Source organism: Petromyzon marinus, chromosome 6, assembly GCF_048934315.1.
Source record: "Petromyzon marinus isolate PM22_M1 ecotype Great Lakes invasive population chromosome 6, UKy_Petmar_22M1.pri1.0, whole genome shotgun sequence".
Lineage (NCBI taxonomy): Eukaryota > Metazoa > Chordata > Hyperoartia > Petromyzontiformes > Petromyzontidae > Petromyzon > Petromyzon marinus.
The window spans coordinates 15,828,197-15,852,506 of NC_133672.1; the positions used below are offsets into that span (position 1 = coordinate 15,828,197).

Sequence of the window (24,310 nt, forward strand, 5' to 3'; positions counted from 1 at the left end):
ATACATTTGTACAACGGAGCACTGCACATCTCCATGCTATCAACTCTGGGAAATGTTTCTAATGAACACAACTTTCGCTACTTATTATACACACCACACATTGCAGACATCACACGCGCCTGTGTTTATCACACCCCTCCACCTACGATTAGCACCCACGCACCTAATTATCACGGTTGGCTGCGTACAATCCGAAAGAAGTTCAACATGCTGTACATACAAATGCAAGTAGAAGTCTAAGTCAACACCGATCCCAGTGATATGTCCACAATCACGATGAATGATCACACTTCACAATTGGATACTGTAACTTGTATCAATTTAATCTCAAAACCATTCCAGTTTCAAAACAACGTGCATCACATTTTGCATGTCAAATATTGACAATCGTGTAACACATGAAATCATAAAAGTGCATCAATCGAAATACTGTAATGGATCAGATTGAAATGAATACCCCTTTTGGCTGGAATAACATTTACAGCATTCCACAATCCATCTGCTCAAGTGGCTTTTCTTTAAAGACATTTAAAAATGTGCAAGAGATTGAAAAACGTTGCTCAGTGTAATGCTATGCAAATTGGCCATGAGATATGTAAATCAAATACTTCATTCAAAAATAGGAACATTTGCCACTATTCTCATAAACTTAGAAGCTGCACTATTCACGCAATTATACAATTACAGATGGTATTGAAAGGATATAACTGAAATCCAGTTAATTTCGTAAACATGCACTGCTTGGTTTAAAGGCAGATCACTATACCATTGATAAGTGATTAGTTTAGTAGTAACGTTTGAATGACGTCATAGCCCATATTTTTTATTGCAAAAATTTAAATCATAAATGAAGCGTGAACATTTGGTATGTATCTTGGTAAAAAAAATCACTGCTTTGCATCAGAGAACTGTATTACAGCATATTCTCCTGACACCATCCAGTCAGGGTCTGCAGCAGTGAGAATTTCAGCCATCCCAGGCTGCAGACCAACCTGCAAGTCTGCCTTCAGTGCACGCAGACTGCAAAGCGCTGATGGATGGAACCCCTGCAAAGCAGTCTCAAATGCTGTTGTGTGATCCCACTGCCGATCCCCTGTTAGTTTGCGATAGTTGAGGTCGCCTTTGAAAAGAATGAGGTTTGAGCGCTTTAGCTCCGCGTACAAGTCTGGTGCGATGGCCTCCATGCTGCAGTACTCGTGCGGGAATGTCCAAAACATGTGGTCATGGTATACCCAAGAGCCATCCTGCAGATGACTACGCCACGTAGCTCCTAGCTTGGAAGACCAACGGTGATTGCTTGCCATCAAGAGGTGGACAGTAAAATTTACGTCTTCTTTGGTGACATCAGAAATGAACCATGGCATACACTTCCCATGAAAGTGTATTTGATCCACAAGTTTGGAAGCTAACAAGAATTCTGCCAATACTAAATCAGTGAAAAGCTCAAAGCCTGCATTATCCAAAACAATGTCTAGCCTAAAGCATTGTGTGCTGCTTGGGTTCTTTTTTAGTTTATCTTCTAGTGTGGCCCACACTGCTTCTGTGTCATCAATAAGGATTTTGGCCTTCAGATCATTTAAGCCAGTCAGTGGGCTTGCTTTTTGGGGGTTGTCTTTTCCAGCCGATATTGAGAGGTCACACTTGTTGCCCCACAAGCAAACCTAGCAATACAACATGCAAATGTATTAACACATGTTTACAAATTTACACATGGACTCAACTGTCAATATGTACTGCTATATATAAAACATGTACATGAATAATTACGTACTCTTTGGTTCTATTGGGTAAATTCACGTAGGTAAAAAATAAAATAACAAAAATCACGACGTTTCGGCCACACCACAAGCGGCCTTCATCAGGTGAAGGGACGAGACTGTCTGGAGGACAGCGCTGGAGTGAAAAAAGCCACGCTCAGATCACGACCTTTCAGCTGTGTGAGAAGAAACAAAGCGCCTTGACAAAGGAATTAGCATATAATTTAGCATTGAAATGGCTGAATGATTAGCTTGTGACTGGTCACAGAAATGGCTATGTTAAAGCATACACATCCGCAAAAGCACCCCTTGACAAAGGAATTAGCATAGAATTTAGCATTGAAATAGCTAAGTTAAAGTATACACATCTGCAGAGGCACCCCTTGACAAAGGAATTAGCATAGAATTTAGCATTGAAATAGCTGAGTGATTAGCTTTTAACTGTTGTAACTGTTAAAGTCAGAGCATATACATTCACCGAGGCACCTAGTACAAATCAAACAGGAGAATTTAGCGAAACACAACCACGCTCAGACCGCGGACCTTTAAGCTGTGTGCGAGCAAACAAGGTGTCCTGACAAAGAAATTAGCATAAAAATTAGCATTTGATTGGCCGATTTTAGAAAAGAGGTGGTGTACGTGCCGGTGGACTTGCCGTTTGGCGCGGGGGGGGGGAGTTTACCTATTGATGGTGTGAAAATGGAATTTATAACATAGCTATTTCTGTGACCAGTTACAAGCTAATCACTCAGCTATTTCAATGCTAAATTCTATGCTAATTCCTTTGTCAAGGGGTGCCTCTGCGGATGTGTATAGTTTAACTTAGCTATTTCAATGCTAAATTCTATGCTAATTCCTTTGTCAAGGGGTGCCTTTGCGGATGTGTATGCTTTAACTTTAACATAGCCATTTCTGTGAACAGTCACAAGCTAATCACTCAGCAATTTCAATGCTAAATTATATGCTAATTCCTTTGTCAAGGCGCTTTGTTTCTTCTCACACAGCTTAAAGGTCATGATCTGAGCGTGGCTTTTTTCACTCCAGCGCTGTCCTCCAGACAGTCTCGTCCCTTCACCTGATGAAGGCCGCTTGTGGTGTGGCCGAAACGTCGTGATTTTTGTTATTTTATTTTTTACCTACGTGACTTTACCCAATAGAACCAAAGAGTATGGATCCTTGCAGTCACGAAAGCTTTAAATTTAGAAATGAATAATTACGCTCATATTACGCAGTTTTGTTTTTAAAATAAAAATTGCAACAGACCTGCAGTAGTTGTTGAAATTCTTTCTTCACTTCATCCTTATTCAATCCAGATATTTTATTTAGAACTTCACCAAGATGATCGCATAATGAAATGATTGCTTTCTGAGAATCAAAAAAGCTCTTCTGTTTGAGCTCACTGAATACATCATGATCATTGAGCGGTGGGCTGTGAAGAAAATATATGTTTTCACGTTTACAAATCACATGAAATGTCATGCTAATGCACTTTTCAAAAAATCAGAACCATGCTTAACATTTTACTCAAGTTATAATCCTTACCAAAGAGCCATGGCTTCTTGAACTCTGCGGTACATGTAGCACTCCACGTAAAGCCATGCCGAGGTGAACCAGCTAGGCATTGCTGTGAGGCACCGTTGTGCCTCTAGGTATGCATTCCACTCGCCCACATCAGGTCGCCCATCGGTCAAGGGTGTAATAGGCTTGTCTGTAAGAAGCTCGTTACGCAGTTTGGAAAGAAGTGATATGATCTTCTTGTCAGCCTCGCTTCCTTCCTACCAGAGAAAACATTATACCAATGATGCATAGACGGAATTTGATTAAAAAGATTAACCATGTCTAATATGCCACTGTATAAATGGCATTTGTAAAACCAAGGTATACTTCTAGAATGTGTGGAAATACACCAGAGTAAAACTGTTTTGGTACATTTTATATGTTATTCAGTTCTAAGTTTTATATAAAATGTCAAATTATTTGAATATTATAATAGGTTTAACCTCAGGTCGCTTCTGTAATGTTTTAAAAATGTGAACGTTCGTGCATTATTGCCTAATATGCAGTTTACAGCTAATTCCCCGTGACATGTTATTGCGTAAATCAGACTTTGACCTCGGTCACCATGTGATGCCACGGGACTCAATATAATGACATGGAATTGTGGTTGTAGAATGTCAATGAAAAACAATTCACCGTGGTAATAATAAGTACAGTAGTGGCAACACATGGACAAAAACACTGATCATACAACACCTCGCCATGCTCCTCATGGAACTTCGCGCGGCTCCGATGGAGTCTGTCGATAATTTGCGTGAGGATTTTGGGCAGGCGGTCCTTCACAGTGAGATACGCGAACGATCTGCGAGAGCCGGCACAATTCACACACACACACGTACGATCGCTTAAAACGCTGCTCGTTATTATCGTTGTCTAAACGCGCCAAAGATAAAAGTTAACGCTTTGAGTCATGGCCAGTGAAGAAGGCACTGGGAGTCTCCCGTGTGACGTGGGCCCCCTGCATCTGAGCCGTGAAGCCGCAAGGCCCAGAGGCCATGTCAGGATCTCCCCCGCCCACCGCCACCTCACTACGAGCGCACGGGGAGCACAAGAAGCAAACCTGTTTATTAACAAAAAACACGGCGATATTTGCTCCAATGAGCAGTGGAATTGTCACTAACACGCAGTGGGCAAGTGTGGCACCATGCCCAGTGTCAGTGTAATCCATCGTTGGGAGTGGAAACCATCGTGGCTGGGAGACATTATCACTGCACACGAATAGTTTTCGCATATACACAGCGACGCACAAATACACACACACAAGAGTAAGGAAAAACGAGTCCAGATAATTATTCGCTGCTGAATTTTAACAGACTGCATCCAGACCCGAGCCAATACCACAGAGCTGTCTTTTTCCTATGATCCCAGACTTATGGGACACCCTGTCAGTCGAAAACTCATCTCTTTAGAACTGCTGTTTTGTGTTTAGTTCGTCGTCCTTCTCACGTGCCTCCCGATTACCAACGGATGGCTCTTTCGTACGGCGCGAAAGACGTTCAACACACGGCAGCATATACAACAAATATAAAGACAAAGATCCCCCGTGTAGCCTTAACAGACTGTAGGGGCAAGTGCTGTTAGCGAGCAGCACCTATGAAGGCCGGAACGGTACACGAGGGGGTGGGTGGCCAGCACCACGCTCGACCGCCTTTGTCTCCCCAGTGGCGATGTTTACTGCACACCGCACCAGGTTACTCATTTGAGGCCGAGTCGACCTAGGGGGAGACCCAGGACCGCTTGCAGATAATCGTCACCCGTGTTGGCCCTGAGCGGGGAATCGAACCCAGTTCGCCGGGTTCGTAGTGCAGCGCGCTGACCGCGACACTACCGCTCCCTACAATATACACAACATATACAACACAAACACTCGCGAGAGTGTTCGTAAACCAGGTGCACGCGTTGTGGGTGGCGAGGGGGGACCACACGAACCCGACGCGCGAAGCCGAGAGCGGTTCGGGAGGCGCCTCCATGGTCCCAGCTGGGTTGTGTGGGAGGGGAAGGGTTGGTGGTGGGGTGGGGGGGAAGGAACTTCCGCTTCCGGGTCACGCGCGCGGGACCCACGTGACCGCGCCTGCTTCCGCGCCCCGCCCCCACGCTCACGTGCGCGCCACGTGACCCAGCAGCGTTGTTCAGAATATTGAGGCTGCAGGAGGAAATCCGATGAGCTATGAAGCTTTTTTTTAATACAGATGTCCAGTCGGTGCGGGTCAGAACGTTATAACAAACAATACAAAAAAACACGATAGGAGTGTAAAGTATAGGAAAGGTAAACTAATTATTAAAAAATATATACAAATACAACTTTCATCCTTTTTATATTCTTGGTTCTTTCGGTAAAGTCACGTAGAAGGGAAACAAAATAATATAAATATAAAACAATAAATCAAAATGTAATCTTTTTACTTACCAGGTACAACCCACTGAGCTCTTATCATAATCAGAATATTTATTTACACTGGACAGAATTCTATGAGCTATAAAAAATGTTTCACAGATGTCCAGTCGGGGCGGGTCAGAACGTTATAACAACAATAAAAAAAACCGATAGGAATGTAATGTATAGAAAAGGTAAACGAATCACTTGAAAAACATACAAATAAAACGAAACTTTAAAAAAAATCTTAGCAGGTACATCACACTGAGCAATTAACTTATATTTCAGAAGCGACCTCATCAGAAATGATGGCTAAACAAAGTGGTTTATCACGTGGAAATTCATAGCAGAAAAATAATGTAAATGCAGGTTTCTATTCGGTTGTGAGCGATGCTATTCGGAGAGTGGATGGGATTAAATGTCAGTACTAAGAATCATAGTAAGAATTTATTATTTCACGTTTAGATATTTAAAATTCGGGGCGGTTTCTTTCGTACAGGTAAAATGTATCAAAGTGAAACAATAAGACTGACTAAACTATAATATAGGAACAGAAATGAAATCATGGTATCGCAATCGCAGAAGAGGAAAAACCACGCTTACTGCATGGCCCATGCAGACAGACGGTGTGTCAGCAACATACGGCTGCAGATTTGCATGTATTTGCCATACCACCAGATTGACTCTAGGTTATGTCTCAAAGAGTTTTGGGCAAACTCTTTGACCAGATTGCCTAATCGCCAGGGTGATTCCCTAACTGCGGCGCGACTTTACGCTAAAGTTTCTTAATCTTGCATATGTTTTTTTTTACTAGAGCTCTAGTGCTTACCCCGTCATGAACGGGGGAGGCAAGACTACTTGTTAATTATTTTTTAAAAAACCGCACACATTTAGTCAGTTGCACTGCCTTAAACTGTTAAGTACGGTATATAATATGCGGCGTTTCTGCCAAAGGGCCTTCTTCACAGCACATGCCAGCAATGTACTCTGAAGAAGTTCCATAACCCAAAACGTCGCATATATTATACTGTATACGTTTGATTTTTTTTTAGGCCGCAGTGTTATTGACGAACTTGTTGAGTTTTGTTAACTGCACCAATGCCAAAGCAGCAGCATCATCACCAAATAATGCGTTTGACCTCAGTTGGAAAGCGTTTAGGCCAATTTATCTCAGCAGGTTTACGTAAACATTTCCACGTAAAGCTAGGTAAAACCATTCCTCCAGATGCTGATTATTATCCTCCTCGAGAGATGCTTTGTTGAAAGTGGTTGCATTAAAATGTAATGTACAGCCCTCTTTCCATCCACTGCTGAGTGAAGGCCTCTTCCCACTACACCTTTCCAGTCATGGTGGTTGTTTGACCATACTTCACGCTCGTCAGTGTGTGCTGATGAAGAATGGGAGCCCAGACATTGTACATGTCTTACAATACTCTCCACTAGCGTTAGCCACATAAGCTGTGAATTGAGCTCAGCCGCTGCTGGGTTCATAGCCACCATTCGAAAAGGACATCGCCGTATAGAGCGAGGCAGCCTTAAAGCCACACATACACGGAGCATCCGTGTCTCCCTGGACGTGATGCACGTGCGTGCGTCAAGCTACACCGTGAATCAAAGCCGCACTCGGCAACACGGGGGGAGAAATCCGCCATCCCGAGTTGCATGCAGCGACCGTTAATAATTGTTAACCCGTGCATTGCGCCACGTACGTAGGAAGTGCACGCAATTTTGTGCTGTTAAAATCAAACGTGCAGGTTTGATTCAAGGAGATAGGGCAACATGCGCATGTCAGAGCGCGGTGAGATTTGGTGAACACGCGGGGAGATGTTGGAGACGGGGCAAGCGATGTGCTGCTGCATGTTGCTCACAATGCATCAAAACAGGAGGCCAGATGCTCGCGTGTGTTGAGCGCTTCGCGATCGCTGTCACTCACCTCGCCACTTGCTGGCTGATTTTACAACGAAATGATTCTCACAAAGCAGTAAATGCCAAACAATGGACATTAAGTACCTTCAGGCCTGGGATGCAATGATGACACTGGAGGGTCCCTCACGTTCCCATGCAACCATATACCCAGTCGTACTACACATCTAGGACGACAATCACAGTCTTGTCACTAGGAATATCTGGTAAAAAAAACATTTGTTTTTGTATTGAACCGAGATATGAATCTACAGACCTTATATGACCTAACCAGGCATTGCTTTCTTTTGTGATAAACACGTGACCAGTCGACCTTAATATCCAAAGTGCCTCGTGCTGCAGATGTCAGACGTTCAAGCACTTCAACAACACGACTATTGTATAGTGTTTTTTAAATGACAACGCTCTTCGCAATTATATTAAATTTGAAATGAATCTACAGCAATCTTTGCAACAAAAACAAACATGATACAGCGGGTCCCTACTCCAACGAGCTTACATGGAAAATTCGGGAGAGCACTGCCCCAAAAAAACATTTGATAAGCATTAATTTATCTTTCACACGTTCTGTGCTCCAAAGCAAATGTATTACTCGAGGCCTCAGCCTCCAATGATTGTACTTGACAGGGTGGCTTTGTTGGTTTACAATGACACACATGCATGTTGTACACTGAGTAACTACTGAATTGGAAGAAAAAAATCAACCTCAAGTTTCTAAAACACCAACGCAATGCACACCAACTTGTTGCCTGGCATTCACACGTCTATTAAGCAACAAACTCTATATATACACACACACACACAAATTGCCATCAACAAAAGGTTCAGTGTTTGTAGAAGTGGGATTCTCAGACGGAAGAGGGATTATCTTGAATGACAGTGGCTGTAATATAAGGTGCACGAGAAGAGCCACCACTTAGAGTAATTGGCACAGCAAGAAGGGTGACTCTGGGCTCGGTTACATCGCCATAATGCCACTGGACCTCAAGAGGTCACGCAGGCCATATATACAATCGGAGGTAAACTTAAAATTGAGGGTAAACCACAGTGTAGATGGTAATATCGCCAGATGGCTTCAAGTGATTAAATTTAGGCTTGCCATTTCAGGGTAATGCTTGTTTTTTATGCTGATAATTCCCACAATATAACATCTCAAAGGGTATGCAACCAGTTGCATTAAACTCCTATCGGTTAAATGTATCTTCGTTTGTTATTAAAAGCCTTATAAATTGGGGGGGGGGAAGTTATTATGGAGAGAGAAAAAAAACACTTCAGATGTTTATGCAACAAACCAAATGTCCTAATGCTTAGTTGTTTGTACGGTGGTTTGTTGCATCAGTTACTTTGTGTTAAATTTACCGACTTCTTCCCTTCTCCCCCTCTACCTATTGGGGACTGCCTCTACAGTGAGGGAAAACAGTATTTGATCCCCTGCTGATTTTGTACGTTTGCCCACTGACAAATAAATGATCAGTCTATAATTTTAATGGTAGGTTTATTTGAACAGTGAGAGACAGAATAACAACAAAATCCAGAAAAACGCATGTCAAAAATGTTATAAATTGATTTGCATTTTAATGAGGGAAATAAGTACTTGACCCCTCTGCAAAACCTGACTTAGTACTTGGTGGCAAAACCCTTGTTGGCAATCACAGAGGTCAGACGTTTCTTGTAGTTGGCCACCAGGTTTGCACACATCTCAGGAGGGATTTTGTCCCACTCCTCTTTGCAGATCTTCTCCAAGTCATTAAGGTTTCGAGGCTGACGTTTGGCAACTCGAACCTTCAGCTCCCTCCACAGATTTTCTATGGGATTAAGGTCTGGAGACTGGCTAGGCCACTCCAGGACCTTAATGTGCTTCTTCTTGAGCCACTCCTTTGTTGCCTTGGCCGTGTGTTTTGGTTCATTGTCATGCTGGAATACCCATCCACGACCCATTTTCAATGCCCTGGCTAAAGGAAGGAGGTTCTCACCCAAGATTTGACGGTACATGGCCCCGTCCGCGGTGCAGTTGTCCTGTTCCCTTTGCAGAAAAACACCCCCAAAGCATAACGTTTCCACCTCCATGTTTGATGGTGGGGATGGTGTTCTTGGGGTCATAGGCAGCATTCCTCCTCCTCCAAACACGGCAAATTGAGTTGATGCCAAAGAGCTCCATTTTGGTCTCATCTGACCACAACACTTTCACCCAGTTGTCCTCTGAATCATTCAGATGTTCATTGGCAAACTTCAGACGGGCATGAATATGTGCTTTCCTGAGCAGGGGAACCTTGCGGGCGCTAGAGGATTTCAGTCCTTCACGGTGTAGTGTGTTACCAATTGTTTTCTTGGTAACTATGGTCCCAGCTACCTTGAGATCATTGACAAGATACTCCCGTGTAGTCCTGGGCTGATTCCTCACCGTTCTCATGATCATTGCAACTCCACGAGGTGAGTACTTGCATGGAGCCCCAGGCCGAGGGAGATTGACAATTCTTTTGTGTTTCTTCCATTTGCGAATAATCGCACCAACTGTTGTCACCTTCTCACCAAGCTGCTTGGCAATGGTCTTGTAGCCCATTCCAGCCTTGTGTAGGTCTACAATCTTGTCCCTGACATCCTTGGATAGCTCTTTGGTCTTGGCCATGGTGGAGAGTTTGGAATTTGATTGATTGCTTGTGGACAGGTGTCTTTTATACAGGTAACAAGTTGAGATTAGGAGCACTCCCTATAAGAGTGTGCTCCTAATCTCAGCTCGTTACCTGTATAAAATGCACCTGGGAGCCAGAAATCTTTCTGATTGAGAGGGGGTCAAATACTTATTTCCCACATTAAAATGCAAATCAATTTGTACAATTTTTGACATGCGTTTTTCCGGATTTTTTTTATTATTCTGTCTCTCACTGTTCAAACAAACCTACCATTAAAATTATAGACTGATCATTTCTTTGTCAGTGGGCAAACGTACAAAATCAGCAGAGGATCAAATAATGTTTTCCCTCACTGTATATAATAGCAATTTCCATCGTCTCTGCACAGCGTGTAACATTTAGACGCGGTGTGAATTCAAATAGTAGCTGTATATACAGCACTCTAAACTTAGGGAAACTGGAAATATTTAGAAATGCGGTGACACGGGACGGCAATTTATCGAGTGCACAATTGCATTTTTATGCAAAACATGAAGTGGTCAATTGGTGATACAGAGAAAGCCAAATTGACTCGCCATCATAACGTGGTGGGGGTCTGCGTTCTCTTAGCTCGGTGGTAACTGTCACAAGAGCATCGGCAGCAGCAACACACATTTTTTTGTTGTTACTGCAGTGCAGTCGATAATGGGAGGAAGAAAGTCATCGCTGCACGGCGTGACACGTCGGGCTCCATCGCTCAAATTCCCTCTCAGCCCTGCAAGCCCTGCCCGCTACGCCGGAGCCCGAACCCCCCACTAGCCACCCCCTTCATGCCCCCCGTGTGTCTTCACCCCCCTGAACCCATCCAAACCATAACCGCACGACCAATCATCCCTCCTACTACGTATACATCGTCCACCGCGAATGTCGCCTCGTGTTCCCCTTCTGCTCCACACACACCCCACCCCTTACCTACCTAGCTACCCCCTTCTGGACCCCAATTCGCCTCTGCACCCTCAGCCACTGCTGCACACAAACATATCCGCTTCCTTCACTAACCCCAGCAGCAGCACCACCACCATCCCTCCTGCCCACCCCACCCCCACGGTCGCCACACTTCCATATCCGCTGCTCACTCAATAACCAACCCCCTTCATCCTCCTCCTCCTCCTCTAACCCGCCTGGAATTGCTTGCATTGCTGCCTGCCTGCACAACTCCATGCCCGGCGGCGCCTTGCTGCCCCGTCGCACGGCTACGTGAGAGAGAGAGAGCGCGAGGGGTGGTGGGGGAGGAGCGGGGGAGCACGGGAGGGGTGGTGGTAGTGGGGGTGGTGGTGGTAGTGGGGGTGGTAGGGGGTGGTGGTAGTGGGTGGTAGTGGGGGTGGTGGAGGGGAGACGCAGGGCCGCAGCCTTCATCCATCCCAGGGACCCGCGGCCTCCCGACACGGGGCCCGGTCAGTGACGCAGCCTCGCGGAGGGCGGACCGCCGTTTGGACCCCCCCCCCCCATTATCGGACCCCCCCCCCCCATTCGGACCCCCTCCATCCCCCCCCCATTCGGACCCCAGTCCGGACATCGAACGGGGACCCTCGTCGGGTCGCCCTCGGATCCCCGCCTCGGACACCCCCCACCGCTTACCCCGCCGGGGTCGCAATCGGATCGCGATCGGAGTCGGCGGCGGTGGTGGTGACGAGGAGGAGGACGACGAGGAGGAGGACGAGGAGGAGGATCGCGATCGTGCGGCTCGCGAGATCCACACCCCCCCCTGGGCGGGCGGGCGTGCAGTAAGTGTGTCCCCGTGTAGTGTGTGCGCATTGCATTGTGCTAGAAATCACGTGTGTGACTGCATTGTGATCTACATCACGGGTGTACTGCATTGTACTCTACATCACGGGTGTACTGCATTGTACTCTACATCACGGGTGTACTGCATTGTACTCTACATCACGGGTGTACTGCATTGTGATCTACATCACGGGTGTACTGCATTGTGTTATAAATCACGGGTGTACTGCATTGTATTTTACATCACGTGTGTGACTGCATTGTACTCTACATCACGGGTGTACTGCATTGTACTCTACATCACGGGTGTACTGCATTGTGATCTACATCACGGGTGTACTGCATTGTGTTATAAATCACGGGTGTACTGCATTGTGATCTACATCACGGGTGTACTGCATTGTTATAAATCACGTGTGTACTGCATTGTGCCCTACATCACGTGTGTACTGCATTGTACTCTACATCACGGGTGTACTGCATTGTGATCTACATCACGGGTGTATTGCATTGTGCTCTACATCACGGGTGTACTGCATTGTGTTATAAATCACGGGTGTACTGCATTGTATTCTACATCACGGGTGTACTGCATAGTGATCTACATCACGGGAGTACTGCATAGTGATCTACATCACGGGTGTACTGCATTGTACTTTACATCACGGTCTCACTGACCCAGTGGAGACAGTGTGTCCCTGTCTCACTGACCCAGTGGAGACAGTGTCCCTGTCTCACTGACCCAGTGGAGACAGAGTGTCCCTGTCTCACTGACCCAGTGGAGACAGAGTGTCCCTGTCTCACTGACCCAGTGGAGACAGAGTGACCCTGTCTCACTGACCCAGTGGAGACAGTGTCCCTGTCTCACTGACCCAGTGGAGACAGTGTCCCTGTCCCGACCCTGTCTCACTGACCCAGTGGAGACAGAGTGACCCTGTCTCACTGATCCAGTGGAGACACTGATCCAGTGGAGACAGTGTCCCTGTCTCACTGACCCAGTGGAGACAGAGTGTCCCTGTCTCACTGACCCAGTGGAGACAGTGTCCCTGTCTCACTGACCCAGTGGAGACAGTGTCCCTGTCTCACTGACCCAGTGGAGACAGTGTCCCTGTCTCACTGACCCAGTGGAGACAGAGTGTCCCTGTCTCACTGATCCAGTGGAGACAGTGTCCCTGTCTCACTGACCCAGTGGAGACAGTGTCCCTGTCCCGACCCTGTCTCACTGACCCAGTGGAGACAGAGTGACCCTGTCTCACTGACCCAGTGGAGACACAGTGTCCCTGTCTCATTGACCCAGTGGAGACAGAGTGTCCCTGTCTCACTGACCCAGTGGAGACAGTGTCCCTGTCTCACTGACCCAGTGGAGACAGTGTCCCTGTCTCACTGACCCAGTGGAGACACAGTGTCCCTGTCTCGCTGAACCCAGTGGAGACAGTGTCCCGGTCCCGACCCTGTCACACTGACCCAGTGGAGACAAGAGTGTCCCCGTCTCACTGACCCAGTGGAGACAGTGTCCCTGTCTCACTGACCCAGTGGAGACAGAGTGTCCCTGTCCCGACCCTGTCTCACTGACCCAGTGGAGACAAGAGTGACCCTGTCTCACTGACCCAGTGGAGACAGTGTGACCCTGTCCCGACCCTGTCTCACTGACCCAGTGGAGACAGAGTGACCCTGTCTCACTGACCCAGTGGAGACAGAGCCCAGCGTCTCTGTGACACAGTGTCGACATCCCCCGTCTTCGTCACCCCCACCCCCCCCGTGTCTCTCCCAGTGAATGTGTCGCCGTGTGCCTCTGCGTCCCCGACATGTTACACCCACCCCGCCGTCCTGCGGTACCTCCTTTTTCCCGGCGTTGTGGATTTAGCGGCGTCTTTGGGCCGCTCGCGTTAATTAGTTGGCTGCCTCGACGTTAATTGCCAATTAAGTGCGCCCCTGCCTCTCGGCAACGCGCGGCGCTTCCGACCCGGCCCGTGTGACCGCGTGGGCCCGATGGAACATGGCGTTCCTCCTCCTCCACCACCACGGTGGTTTTGGGAGCCTTTTTGTTTGGTTTCCCGGGGTTTTTCTGCGAGGGTTCCGGTTACGGGCGTCAACTTAACAAAAAAAAGGGGGGGCTTGGCTGCCTTTTTGGGGGGTTGGGTGTTTTTTTTTTGCGTTGAGGTTGCGGGGCCAAGCAAAAGAGCCCGGGGAAGGCAGCCGAGATACGTTCATTTGCTGACCTCAACAGAGCCCTCGATAGATAGCATTGGCACGCGTTTCTTTGTTGTCCATTGGCAGGGATGGGTCATGGATGGCTCGGGGTTGGGGCTAAGGGTGAGTGCGGGGGTGGGGTTGAGGCTTAAGGTATTCTTTGTTTGTTTGTAAAGGATAGTTTTGATCAGTGTATATTACCTGTTTCTCCGAAAAGTATGGGAAGGCCTCTATCCAGCGGTGGATTGAGAGCGCTTTACATGTTTTACCCTGGTATGACATGGCCACGAAGCGTGGTAATTTCCAAAGAAAATGGAACGAAAACTGAAAAGGGTACAAATAAACACGAATGGGTGCACGATGTGAATTATACTGAGACATGAGGAGGAACACATGGATCAGAGGGCATGCAAGTTAGAGAGCCATCATTTTGACTGTTAAGGAGAGCGGGCATGTACAGCACACATCACTGGGAAGTGTGAAGGTCAAATGGTCAAGATTAATGACATGCCCAAGAGGATATCCGCCACAGAGATGGAGCGACACAACCAGTGAATGCGCAGATTCTAGATGGATTGTTACATCGCATAACTGTGAGAGATGGTGACAGTCAGGGAAGGTTTTCATCCAGCAGTGGATTGATCATGGCTGATGATGAGGATTAGGGCACAGGGCTGGAATAATGTGTGTATGTTAGGGTTTAGGTTTAAAGTTAGGGCTTGGTTAGGGCTCGGAATGAATTATGCTAAGGAGTTTATGATAGGGGTAAAGTTAAAGGGTTCAGGTATGACTATGGATTGGATTAAGAGTTAACGCTCAAGTCATTATTTTAGCGATGAGGATAGGTTTAGGATATGGTCAAGACTTCGATTAATAGTTTACAAGGACACACATTTTGATGTTGACTGTGCATGATTTGGTGTAGTTATGACTAGGATTGTAGTTAGAATTAAGGATTAAGGCTAGACAATTGGTCAAGGTTATGACACTGGTTAGGGCTAGGATTAAGCATGTAGGTTATAGAGATGTTTATTTATGCTATTAGGCTCTATTTAATGGCTGTCCTGCGATGGTACAGATGTCGGTCTCGAATACGAATGTCATTTAGTGTATCACTTTCAAGTTTTTACCAAAATTTTCACAATCATTTAATTAGTTAAGCTGCTATGTGTGTTGTCATTTAAACAATTATGTTTCAGCTAAGCTTCACAACTGGGCTCCTTGATTACATTGCTGTCAGGAATCATACAGCAAATGTTGTCAATCAAGGGTTTTACTTTTTAAAATGTGAGGACAGTTATAATTTACTGGAAAGATTATGTTGTGTTTATACTAAAATATGCAAATACAAAATATTTACTCATTTATATTTCAGTTGAATTGTAAGACTATCGCTTGCATGTTTTAGAATATACAGTGGTTACGATGCCATCGATTTACGATATTTCAATTAACGATATTTCAATTAACGATCCGCCTCCAATACTGTCCCGTTGTTTCTATTAACAATTTTTTCGATTAATCAAAGGTTACGATATCACGCGGCCGCCAATTTCGGCCAATCGGAGTGGACTCAGCAGACCTCAGACAATAAGAAAAACCCTTTTATGAGTATTTTTAGAGCAACTGGCTAGCTTTTCAATGTATTCATTATTTATCCATGTGTCTATTAATGCTTTAATATGTTATTTCACGTTTATTTATTCAAATTACATATTTAAATATAAACTATGTTTTAGGGTGAAAAGGGTAAACTTCCAATCATCTTGGAACAAATTAAGCCTTTAACATGTATTCCCACTCATTCGATTAGCAATAATTTAAATTAACGATGGGTTTCGTTGAACCAATTAATAAGGGACCGCTGTATTTGCGTGTATTGATATTGACAAACAAAAACATGAGGATTGACGTTTATAGAGAGGTCAATGTCTCATTTGATTATAATTTGCCAAGACCAAGTACATTTAAAATGCATTATAGCAGCAATATTAGCTCTATTAAATGGTATTTTGAGACTTCAAATGTTGCAATTAGACAACTGTAACAAGTTGGAAATTAAACTAAATAAATGCCTGAAATACACATCTCCCTGCATGATAGTCTCACAGTATTATGCAATATGATCCACTGCATTGCTTTTCAACTTATTGAGGTTACACCATGGCATGACTCATCGCAGCAGCTGGTCAGGCACTGGCAATGAATGCTGCATCAAGATCCAGTTCGCACAAAATATCTGGGAACATTTCCAACAGTACATCGCACACAATTTAGATGCAGAATGTGACCAGCCTTATGTTCAACATACAATGTTGACATAATTTAATTCATACCTGTCGGCAGAGCAGTCATCGAATTGGGTGGCAGAGCGCTAGATCAGAGGGATGCCTTGACGTGTTTAATGGAATACTGTAATTTTTATAAATTATTCAGGATGTGTTTCTCAATGTATAACCCACATTTCTTAATGCACTTATAAAAAAAATATACGTGGGTCAGGGTGGTGAAAGTTTCCTGTTAGTGCTATTCGCATGTAGCCTACAGAAGGTGACCGACCACAACTGCTTATGTGTAAGCCCTCTCTAAAATGTTGCCTCTATGTATGTTGAACTTCTTTCGCACCGTACGTAACCTACCGTGCTAATCAGAGAACATGCGGGCAATCGTTGGCCATAGGATTTAGTGGTCCATGAGGAAGGTCTGTATGCTGTGCACTAACCAAGGAGCCAGTGGCATTCATACACTAGTCTGGCTGACTCGGCTCATGAAGCAAGTGTGCCACCCCAGGTCTGGGGAAACACATTCCAGCCTGGCTGTGACCCTGAACGTCTTCCTGCAGCCCCTTGTGGCACGGATTGGCTCTTGGGTGCACACATGGTTCAGTAACTACTTCGTGATGCCTACATTTTATATAAGGCAGTTGTAGGGTTTTTTTACATTGCACTCACAAAATGAACAATGTAGAAGCAACCAATGCCTTCAGCTGGCCAATGAGTGAATAAACACTGTGTGTATTAGATGATGAAGTTATACACAGCTGTTTTTCATACGTACCTCCACGGTTACCACTGTCCATGTCTGAACAATTTGCACAAAACCCAAAGTTACAGGAGTACAGACTGCCTCACTCCACTTCCGTTATTTTAAAACATAGTCCCTGCCGTACAGATGGATGAAAAGTAAAACAATTTCAGCTTAATAAGCTCTCTGTAAACCATGTGAATAGATCATTGAGTGGCCTTGCATGTGGTGGTGGTGGTGTTGGACACAGTGACGTACATGTGGATGGTGTTGCCGGCGAGGCACAACGGGCAGCATGGACATTGCCAACCACGGCCTGTTCCTGCTGCAGCAGCTCAACTCACAGAGGGAGTTCGGCTTCCTGTGCGACTGCACTGTAGCCATCGGTGACGTGTACTTTAAGGCGCATAAGGCTGTGCTCGCTGCCTTCTCCAACTACTTCAAGATGCTTTTCATACACCAGACCAGGTAGGTACCTGCCACACTACTTGGGTTCAGTCCTTTATTTCTCCTTAATTTTTACCCCAAGAGACTAAGCTGCCTTCTTATCCCATTACAAGTGACACAATCGGCAGTTTTGATAATCATTACTCAAAGTGATGGTGAAGTTTCGTCTTATGATATGTATTGTTATACTTCCGTGTGTTCTACAAGCATATATATCTGTATAAAAAATATTTTACTTGTAAGACATCAATATTATATGAATTCAAAGTTTAGGTTTTAAAACATGAACCTGTGTGATCATATTTTTGCAGTGACTGTGTCAAGTTGAAGCCTGCGGACATTCAACCAGACATCTTTAGTTACTTGCTACACCTTATGTACACTGGCAAGATCATCCCTCAAATGATTGACCCAGTACGGCTTGAGCAGGGTCTTAAGTTCCTGCACGCTTACCCACTTCTGCAGGAGGCCAGCCTGGCTACTCATGGTGCCATTCCTCGCCCAGACCCTTATTTCCCGTGGCCCTCATCTCTTTACGGCATACAGTTGGCTCGCAGCCAGGCCTGTGTCACCGTACAAGAACAGAAAGTTCATATGATGGCAGCAGGGCTGTCATCCCACTCTGGACCTCCACCCCAGTCCCAGCCACAGCCACAGCAGCAGCCACCATTGCAATCTCAGCCACAGTCTCAGTCACAGCCTCCGCCTCGGTCAGAGCAGGAGCAAAATGTGATAGAAGGCCCTATCCCAATGTCAGTATCAGTGACACAAGGGCAGACCCACCTTGCTTTACAGCTGCCCCTTCAGTCAACACTGCAACAGCCTACTCAGTCTGCCCAGCCTTCATGTCTTCCTTACTCACCAGGCATCCTGGCCCAGGACTCAACAGGAGATGAACAGAGAAGCCATTCACTGCCATCACTGGATGGTCAGGTGGAAGGCCAGCTGGTGGTGATATCACCTCGGCCAGCCTCTGCCAGACGTGGGAGTGTGGGAACCAGTGGAGGTGGCAATGCCTGCTTAATTGGAAGTGGCACCAGTACAACATTTCCACGCTGCTATGTTTGTCACATCTGCGGACGGCGCTTTAGCTTGCGCAGCAGCCTACGGGAGCATTTGTACATGCACACTGGCGTTCCCTATCCACAGTCTGCTGTGGGTGGCAGGGGTCGGAGCAGAGGCAGGGGCCGAGGAAGCCTGCGTCGACTTCAGCAGGTGAGCGTGTAGCCATCGTTCCTGTATAGATAATACCTCGTGTTCACTTATCTCAGAGAATTGGTGTCCAGATGGACTTTGAACGAAAATGTAACAATTGCTGAGGACATTTAGGAAAATAACAAATTGTAGCATTACCAGTATCCAAAGTAATACATGTAATATGCGGTGATGCACCCTGCTGGTAGGGGAGTCCGGAGGAGGAGGTGATGATGGAGCAGGAGGCCGTGGAAACCGAAGTCCTGATCGACGGGGACGGCAGCTACCACGAAGGTTCCAGGGCTTTGTGTTCCCCGGGGGTAGCGGCGTGCGAGGGTCGTCACCAAGCCTCACCCGGGCAGCCGGACAGAGAGGCCGGGACGCCAGGCGGCGCGGAAGGGGCAGTCGACAGCCCACCAACGCCCGGGGGGGGCGAGGACGAGGAGGCAGGGGACGGGGAGTTTGATCTTGGAGAAGATACAGAAGGTAGAATGCACAGTCTTTAACCAGTATAAAAAGAATTGCTCTTAATGGCTCTAAAAATAATGTAAATCTCTTCATTGGTAAGTTTTTCGCACTTCGAAACTTTGGCTGCAATGTGTGCTTGTCTGTAATATGTAATCTGCCACCCTGTTAACGTTAAGTCATGGAGGAATTTATACTTTAAAGCAGGAAACTGACTCTTGACACCGTTTTGCAGGTGAGGGCGAGGGAGACAGCGATGGCACAGATGGAGCCATGTTCGAGGGCTATCGACGAGTGGGTCGCACACGCAGGTTCGCCTGCAACGTGTGCGGACGCCGCTTCACACAGAAAAGCCACTGCAAGGAGCACATGTACATCCACACGGGGAAGCCGTATAGCTGCGGCATCTGCAACAAAACCTTCTCGCGAGCCACGCAGGCGGCACGCCACGTGTGCCAGTGTCACACGCCCGAGCCGAATGCCGAAGCGAACACCGAGCCACTCGCCGATCACAACGCCGAGACTCCCGACATCAAGCCACCCCCCGGACTGGAAGGGATGCTGCTGGGTGACCCACAGGCATGCGAAGAGACGGCCGGAAGGGACAAAAATGATGGCAAAAGTAACCACGATGGAAAAAAACAGTTTACTTCTTCCGACTGTGCCGAGGAGAACACCCAGTCAATGCCAAAATAATAAAAGGAGAAAATGCATGTAAAAGCTATGGGTTGAATAATCTTTAAGGTCAACTAAAGCGGTTGTTGCAAGGTGTTTATTATGAGACCTAGGGTTTGAATTTTTAAAAAGACGTTTAACATTTTATGGACAATATGTGTAGTCTCGAACAGGGTTCAATGACACGTTTTAACCTTCAAATAGAAGCAGTGCTTTTTTGTTACATACAGGTATATATTTTTTACTTTTATCAAGTTGAAACTTGAATATTTCGTTAACTTTTTTGTAGTGTGCAAATGTGTTCCTTTTAGTTATGTTTAAATGTGTAAGAGTGACTAGTGAGGGTATACAGTAGCCTGCGTAGTGCCAAACATGAACAAAGCATTGCCTGTGTTCAGGGTGCTACTTAGCACAACCGACTGCCAGTGTGCATGTGCACTGAAACGTGGGTTTCAGCTGTCTGCTGCAAACTCAATTCCAGTGTTTCCTTGATATTGTTTAGTCATCTTAGTTGTGCTTTTCAACAAGTATATTGAAACATACCATTGCAATCTGCATTTTTAAGTTCATTATCAATTTGGCACATTTCAATGTGCAGGCAGAACTGGAAAGAAAGATGATGTTACCTCACAAATATTTACTGCGGTAAGGTGGCAGCTGTGAACACAAGCGCAACATGGTGAAAAAAGAGACCTCTCTTAGTAGTGGATGGTGTGTAAGCACAAATAAAACCCACAACCTCACAACGTTAACACTGTCACTGTATTATAACGGAAAAAGGATAGTAGGCTAATATTTGGATGGCAGGGTGGCACATTGGTAACACAGCATTATGGGAATGGATTCCTGTGGAGTTATTCCTCTGTTATGTATGGTTTTAACCCCATAACTAAAAAACAGTACTGAATTGGCCATATATCCCAATGCTCAGAGAGTACCTGAAAATTCCTCAATTTGGATTACACATAGCAACATTGCCCCCGACTGCAAAAACTTTGGTAGGATCCTCCTTTAAAAGTCTTAAGACTCTGTGAGGCTTTCCTGAGTAAATGTGTGATAATATATTTAGTTTATGGCCCTTAACAATTTCATAACAGAGACTGATTTACAATTGGAAGTTGTTCATGTTATACCAAACCCTCCAATCAAAGTCACCTTCCTTTCCCTCCTTGGTGTGAAGGGCCTTTGCCCACAAAGTTCACCAGCACAGGGGCCAATGTGGAAAGCTGCTCATTCTAGATGTCCATTACTGCATTTTATGGGTCGTCAATGTTTGAGATGCCATTTATGAAGAACTGGAGCAGCAGACCACTTAATGAACACTACATATTCATAGATACACATCAACTTTTCACTGGTGTACACTCATTTGTGAAGATTGCTTCCAGGATCATTAGGATTGTATGCGGTTTCAAAAATATAGGTGAACTAAAATAGCATGTGTCCAAAACCCACAAAAATGAGGCCTGTGCTGTTGTACTCAAGCTCTTAGTCTACTGGTATCAGGCAGTGTTAATGATGGTGAGGAGCTGTTTGATTTGTGCTTGTTCATACAAAATACAAGACACAGGGCGCACAGGACATGTTACATTTTTTGCAGTTTGAACTGCATTTGATGAAAATTGCTTGTGTAATGGTACAAATTATGTCATACATCCCATTCAAGACACGGTTACCACTAATGTGCAGTGAATTGGTAGCCAAAGCCAGATGCAATTTATTTTTTCAATGCCGCCTTCAGTTTTGTGAAATCTTGTGACCTTAGTGGAGCATAAATGGGGCGTCACAATGCATACAAGATAATACAAAAACATGTTACTGCATCCAGCTATACCAGTGCAAAACATTGCTTTAAACTGCAGACCAAAGTCACTTGTGGGCATAATTGCTGGAGGATCATTATGCTTGCAACACATCCTTGTGCAACATGTGTGGACGTGCTGTATGTTGTCATGTCCAAGACATGGGTGACTTCGGGGTCAATATGTCCGTGTGTTTTGGGTAAAAAGTCTAACTGTAGCAGGTGTAGTTGTGTATTTTGGTAGTGCTTGAGCATACATCCTTTTGTATTTCAGTTTATTAACCAGGTAATGTATGTTGCATGTTTAATTAAGTGCAACTTTATGCAGCATTATTTATCATATACCAAAGTGTTACGATAGTAAAACTACAAAAGAAAAAACTCCCACTTGTATTTTTTTGTCTTCCAAACAGCCGGTTCTGAATTTGTTTTACCACCACTTTCCATAAGAATACAACTGTTTTATAGAATGAGTAAATGTTGTCAACTTAGGCCATAGTACCAAGTTACTTGCTACATGTTATCTTATCTATGAACTTGCGCTGGCTGTAAAACCTACCCTGTATCCATGCCTGACATAAGGCCACTCAGCATCTGCTAAGGATTGGTGCCATTTCCATGCCTCAGCTCAACATATACAGTACTGTAAATCCACTCTTGCACACGATGCATTCATTTGCCCACAAGGCTGTTTTGGTGGTGGCTGTTTTTACAATATCAATGAAAACTAAGTGTGGTAGGGAACACTTCGCACAGCCATCCCGAGTGGCTACAAATCATGGAATGGTCGACAGGACATTTTCTGTACGATGGTGCATACAATTAATATTCAAGAAGGTATACATTCACCATTAAATTGTTTATATCTTAACAGTATGAATTGACAAAAGTCCCCGTGTAGCCCACACGGATTGTTGAGGCAAGTGCAGTTAACGAGCAGCACCTATGAAGATTGGAACGGCACCAAAACTAAGCTTCTTAATATAAACTATAAACATTTTTAACTTTGTATTTTACCAGTTAAGGCCCACTGAGCTATATAGCTCTTTTTCAGAAGCGACCTGGCCACATGATAGCGCAACGAAGTGGCTTATCATGTGAAAACTTAGAGCAGCTAAATACTCTCAAAACATGTTTCTAAATGTGGAGGGAAAAACCGGAGGACCCGGAGAAAAAATCCACGCAACCACGGGGAGAACATGCAAACACCAATTATACAAAAACAAAACATCAGCATGAGGTAGTTTGTGTTATCAAACACTCCACCCACTCAACTTCCCATACCTGGGCAGTGGTGCTTATGAGCGGTGTTATCTTTTAATCAGCTGCATAACGCTGTGTGGAGCTCCGTACAGAAACTCCAGGTCTTCTCAGCCACAGTTATCCCCTCCCTTTATGCTTGCAAAACCTGAATCCCTCTGGAGCAGTGGTGGTTCTTAACAGTTACTGTAGCTGAAAACTTCTGTGACTGCAGGAATTCATATTCTATGGTTATTTCGGTAAGGTCACGAAGATAGAAAAAAATATAATAAGAATAAAATAATACAAATAAAGTGAATAAAAAAATAATACAAATATCACGTTTCGATCGCAACACAATCGTCATCGGGAGACGATTGCTTGTGTTGCGATCGAAACGTGATATTTTTATTATTTTTTATTCACTTAATTTTTATTTTATCATTATTTTTTCTATCTACGTAACTTCACCGAAAGAACCATAGAATATTAACTGCAACCTTACATCTCTTTGGTTTTCAGTCGTAAAAAAAAAAGTTATAATGTAAACAAATACATCGGTTTCATGAAACAAATTAGTTCTACTTACGTGGCCGTGCATAATGTGTTTAGATTATTCACCTAAATAAATCTGGCCATGTCTTGCACCCCCAGCAAAGGGGTTGCGTGCACCCCAGGTGAAGAACCACTACCCTGGTGGAACATCTGCGCCGGTTTTTAATTGTTTTTCCAGGCTGGCCTGCCCACGATCCATTGTGGGATTAACTGGGCTGGATTGTGCGAGCTCACAGATTATTTGAAAGATCTGGACACAGTCCCATCAATAAAGGCCCCCCCCCCCCCCCCGGGGATTAACCGGGCTGGATTTTGCGAGCTCACAGATTATTTGAAAGATCTGGACACAGTCCCATCAATAAAGGCCCCCCCCCCCCCGGGATTAACCGGGCTGGATTGTGCGAGCTCACAGATTATTTGAAATATCTGGACACAGTCCCATCAATAAAGGCCCCCCCACCACCCACTCCGGCACGAGTGGCTGCGTTTTTCTGGTCTTGAAAGCCACTCCATGGCCCAGCCACCGCGTGCCCAAGCAACTTTTGTTTGGCCGGATAGAGGGGGGCTAAAACAAAAAAAGAGATTGGACTTTATGCGGTTACAAAAAAAATGAATAAGCCGAGTGGACCTGCCGACGACTGGTATCGGCGGTGTCAAGATCAGCCTCTTTTGGAGGATGTTCATGAAGGACGCTCACTGGGCAGTCGGGAGGCAA

General features: G+C 45.2%; 2 protein-coding genes across 4 annotated transcripts; one reads left to right on the forward strand and one right to left on the reverse strand.

Moving 5' to 3' along the window:
• Positions 1-302: 302 nt before the first annotated feature.
• Positions 303-11,992, reverse strand: DCPH1 (damage control phosphatase 1). 2 transcript variants are annotated; one of them, XM_032947704.2, is made up of 5 exons: positions 11,859-11,992; positions 4,011-4,116; positions 3,300-3,532; positions 3,021-3,186; positions 303-1,661 (listed from the first exon to the last, which is right to left on the reverse strand). In XM_032947704.2, exons 3-5 carry the CDS (start codon positions 3,377-3,379, stop codon positions 888-890), a joined length of 1,020 nt encoding a protein of 339 aa, XP_032803595.2. In that variant the 5' UTR covers positions 3,380-3,532; positions 4,011-4,116; positions 11,859-11,992; the 3' UTR covers positions 303-887. The 2 variants fall into 2 exon arrangements, with proteins under 2 accessions (XP_032803595.2, XP_032803596.1); XM_032947705.2 differs by lacking the exon at positions 11,859-11,992 and adding an exon at positions 5,244-5,367.
• On the forward strand, positions 11,656-22,672 carry ZBTB2 (zinc finger and BTB domain containing 2). 2 transcript variants are annotated; one of them, XM_032947703.2, is made up of 5 exons: positions 11,656-11,674; positions 17,470-17,687; positions 17,978-18,881; positions 19,070-19,346; positions 19,561-22,672. In XM_032947703.2, exons 2-5 carry the CDS (start codon positions 17,515-17,517, stop codon positions 20,019-20,021), a joined length of 1,815 nt encoding a protein of 604 aa, XP_032803594.2. In that variant the 5' UTR covers positions 11,656-11,674; positions 17,470-17,514; the 3' UTR covers positions 20,022-22,672. The 2 variants fall into 2 exon arrangements, with proteins under 2 accessions (XP_032803594.2, XP_032803592.2); XM_032947701.2 differs by lacking the exon at positions 11,656-11,674 and adding an exon at positions 11,867-12,004.
• Positions 22,673-24,310: the final 1,638 nt, after the last annotated feature.

Bases quoted from the DNA above. Each gene is read 5' to 3' on its own strand.
- DCPH1 (XM_032947705.2), bottom strand. From the start codon at position 5,284: ATGGAGGCGCCTCCCGAACCGCTCTCGGCTTCGCGCGTCGG. The intron at 3,533-4,010 runs GTGTTGTATGAT...TTTCTCTGGTAG, and splicing joins TCCATGAGGAGCATGGCGAG to GAAGGAAGCGAGGCTGACAA. The intron at 3,187-3,299 runs GTAAGGATTATA...TTTTCTTCACAG, and splicing joins CAAGAAGCCATGGCTCTTTG to CCCACCGCTCAATGATCATG.
- ZBTB2 (XM_032947703.2), top strand. From the start codon at position 17,515: ATGGACATTGCCAACCACGGCCTGTTCCTGCTGCAGCAGCTCAACTCA. The intron at 17,688-17,977 runs GTAGGTACCTGC...ATATTTTTGCAG, and splicing joins CTTTTCATACACCAGACCAG to TGACTGTGTCAAGTTGAAGC. The intron at 19,347-19,560 runs GTAGAATGCACA...ACCGTTTTGCAG, and splicing joins TCTTGGAGAAGATACAGAAG to GTGAGGGCGAGGGAGACAGC.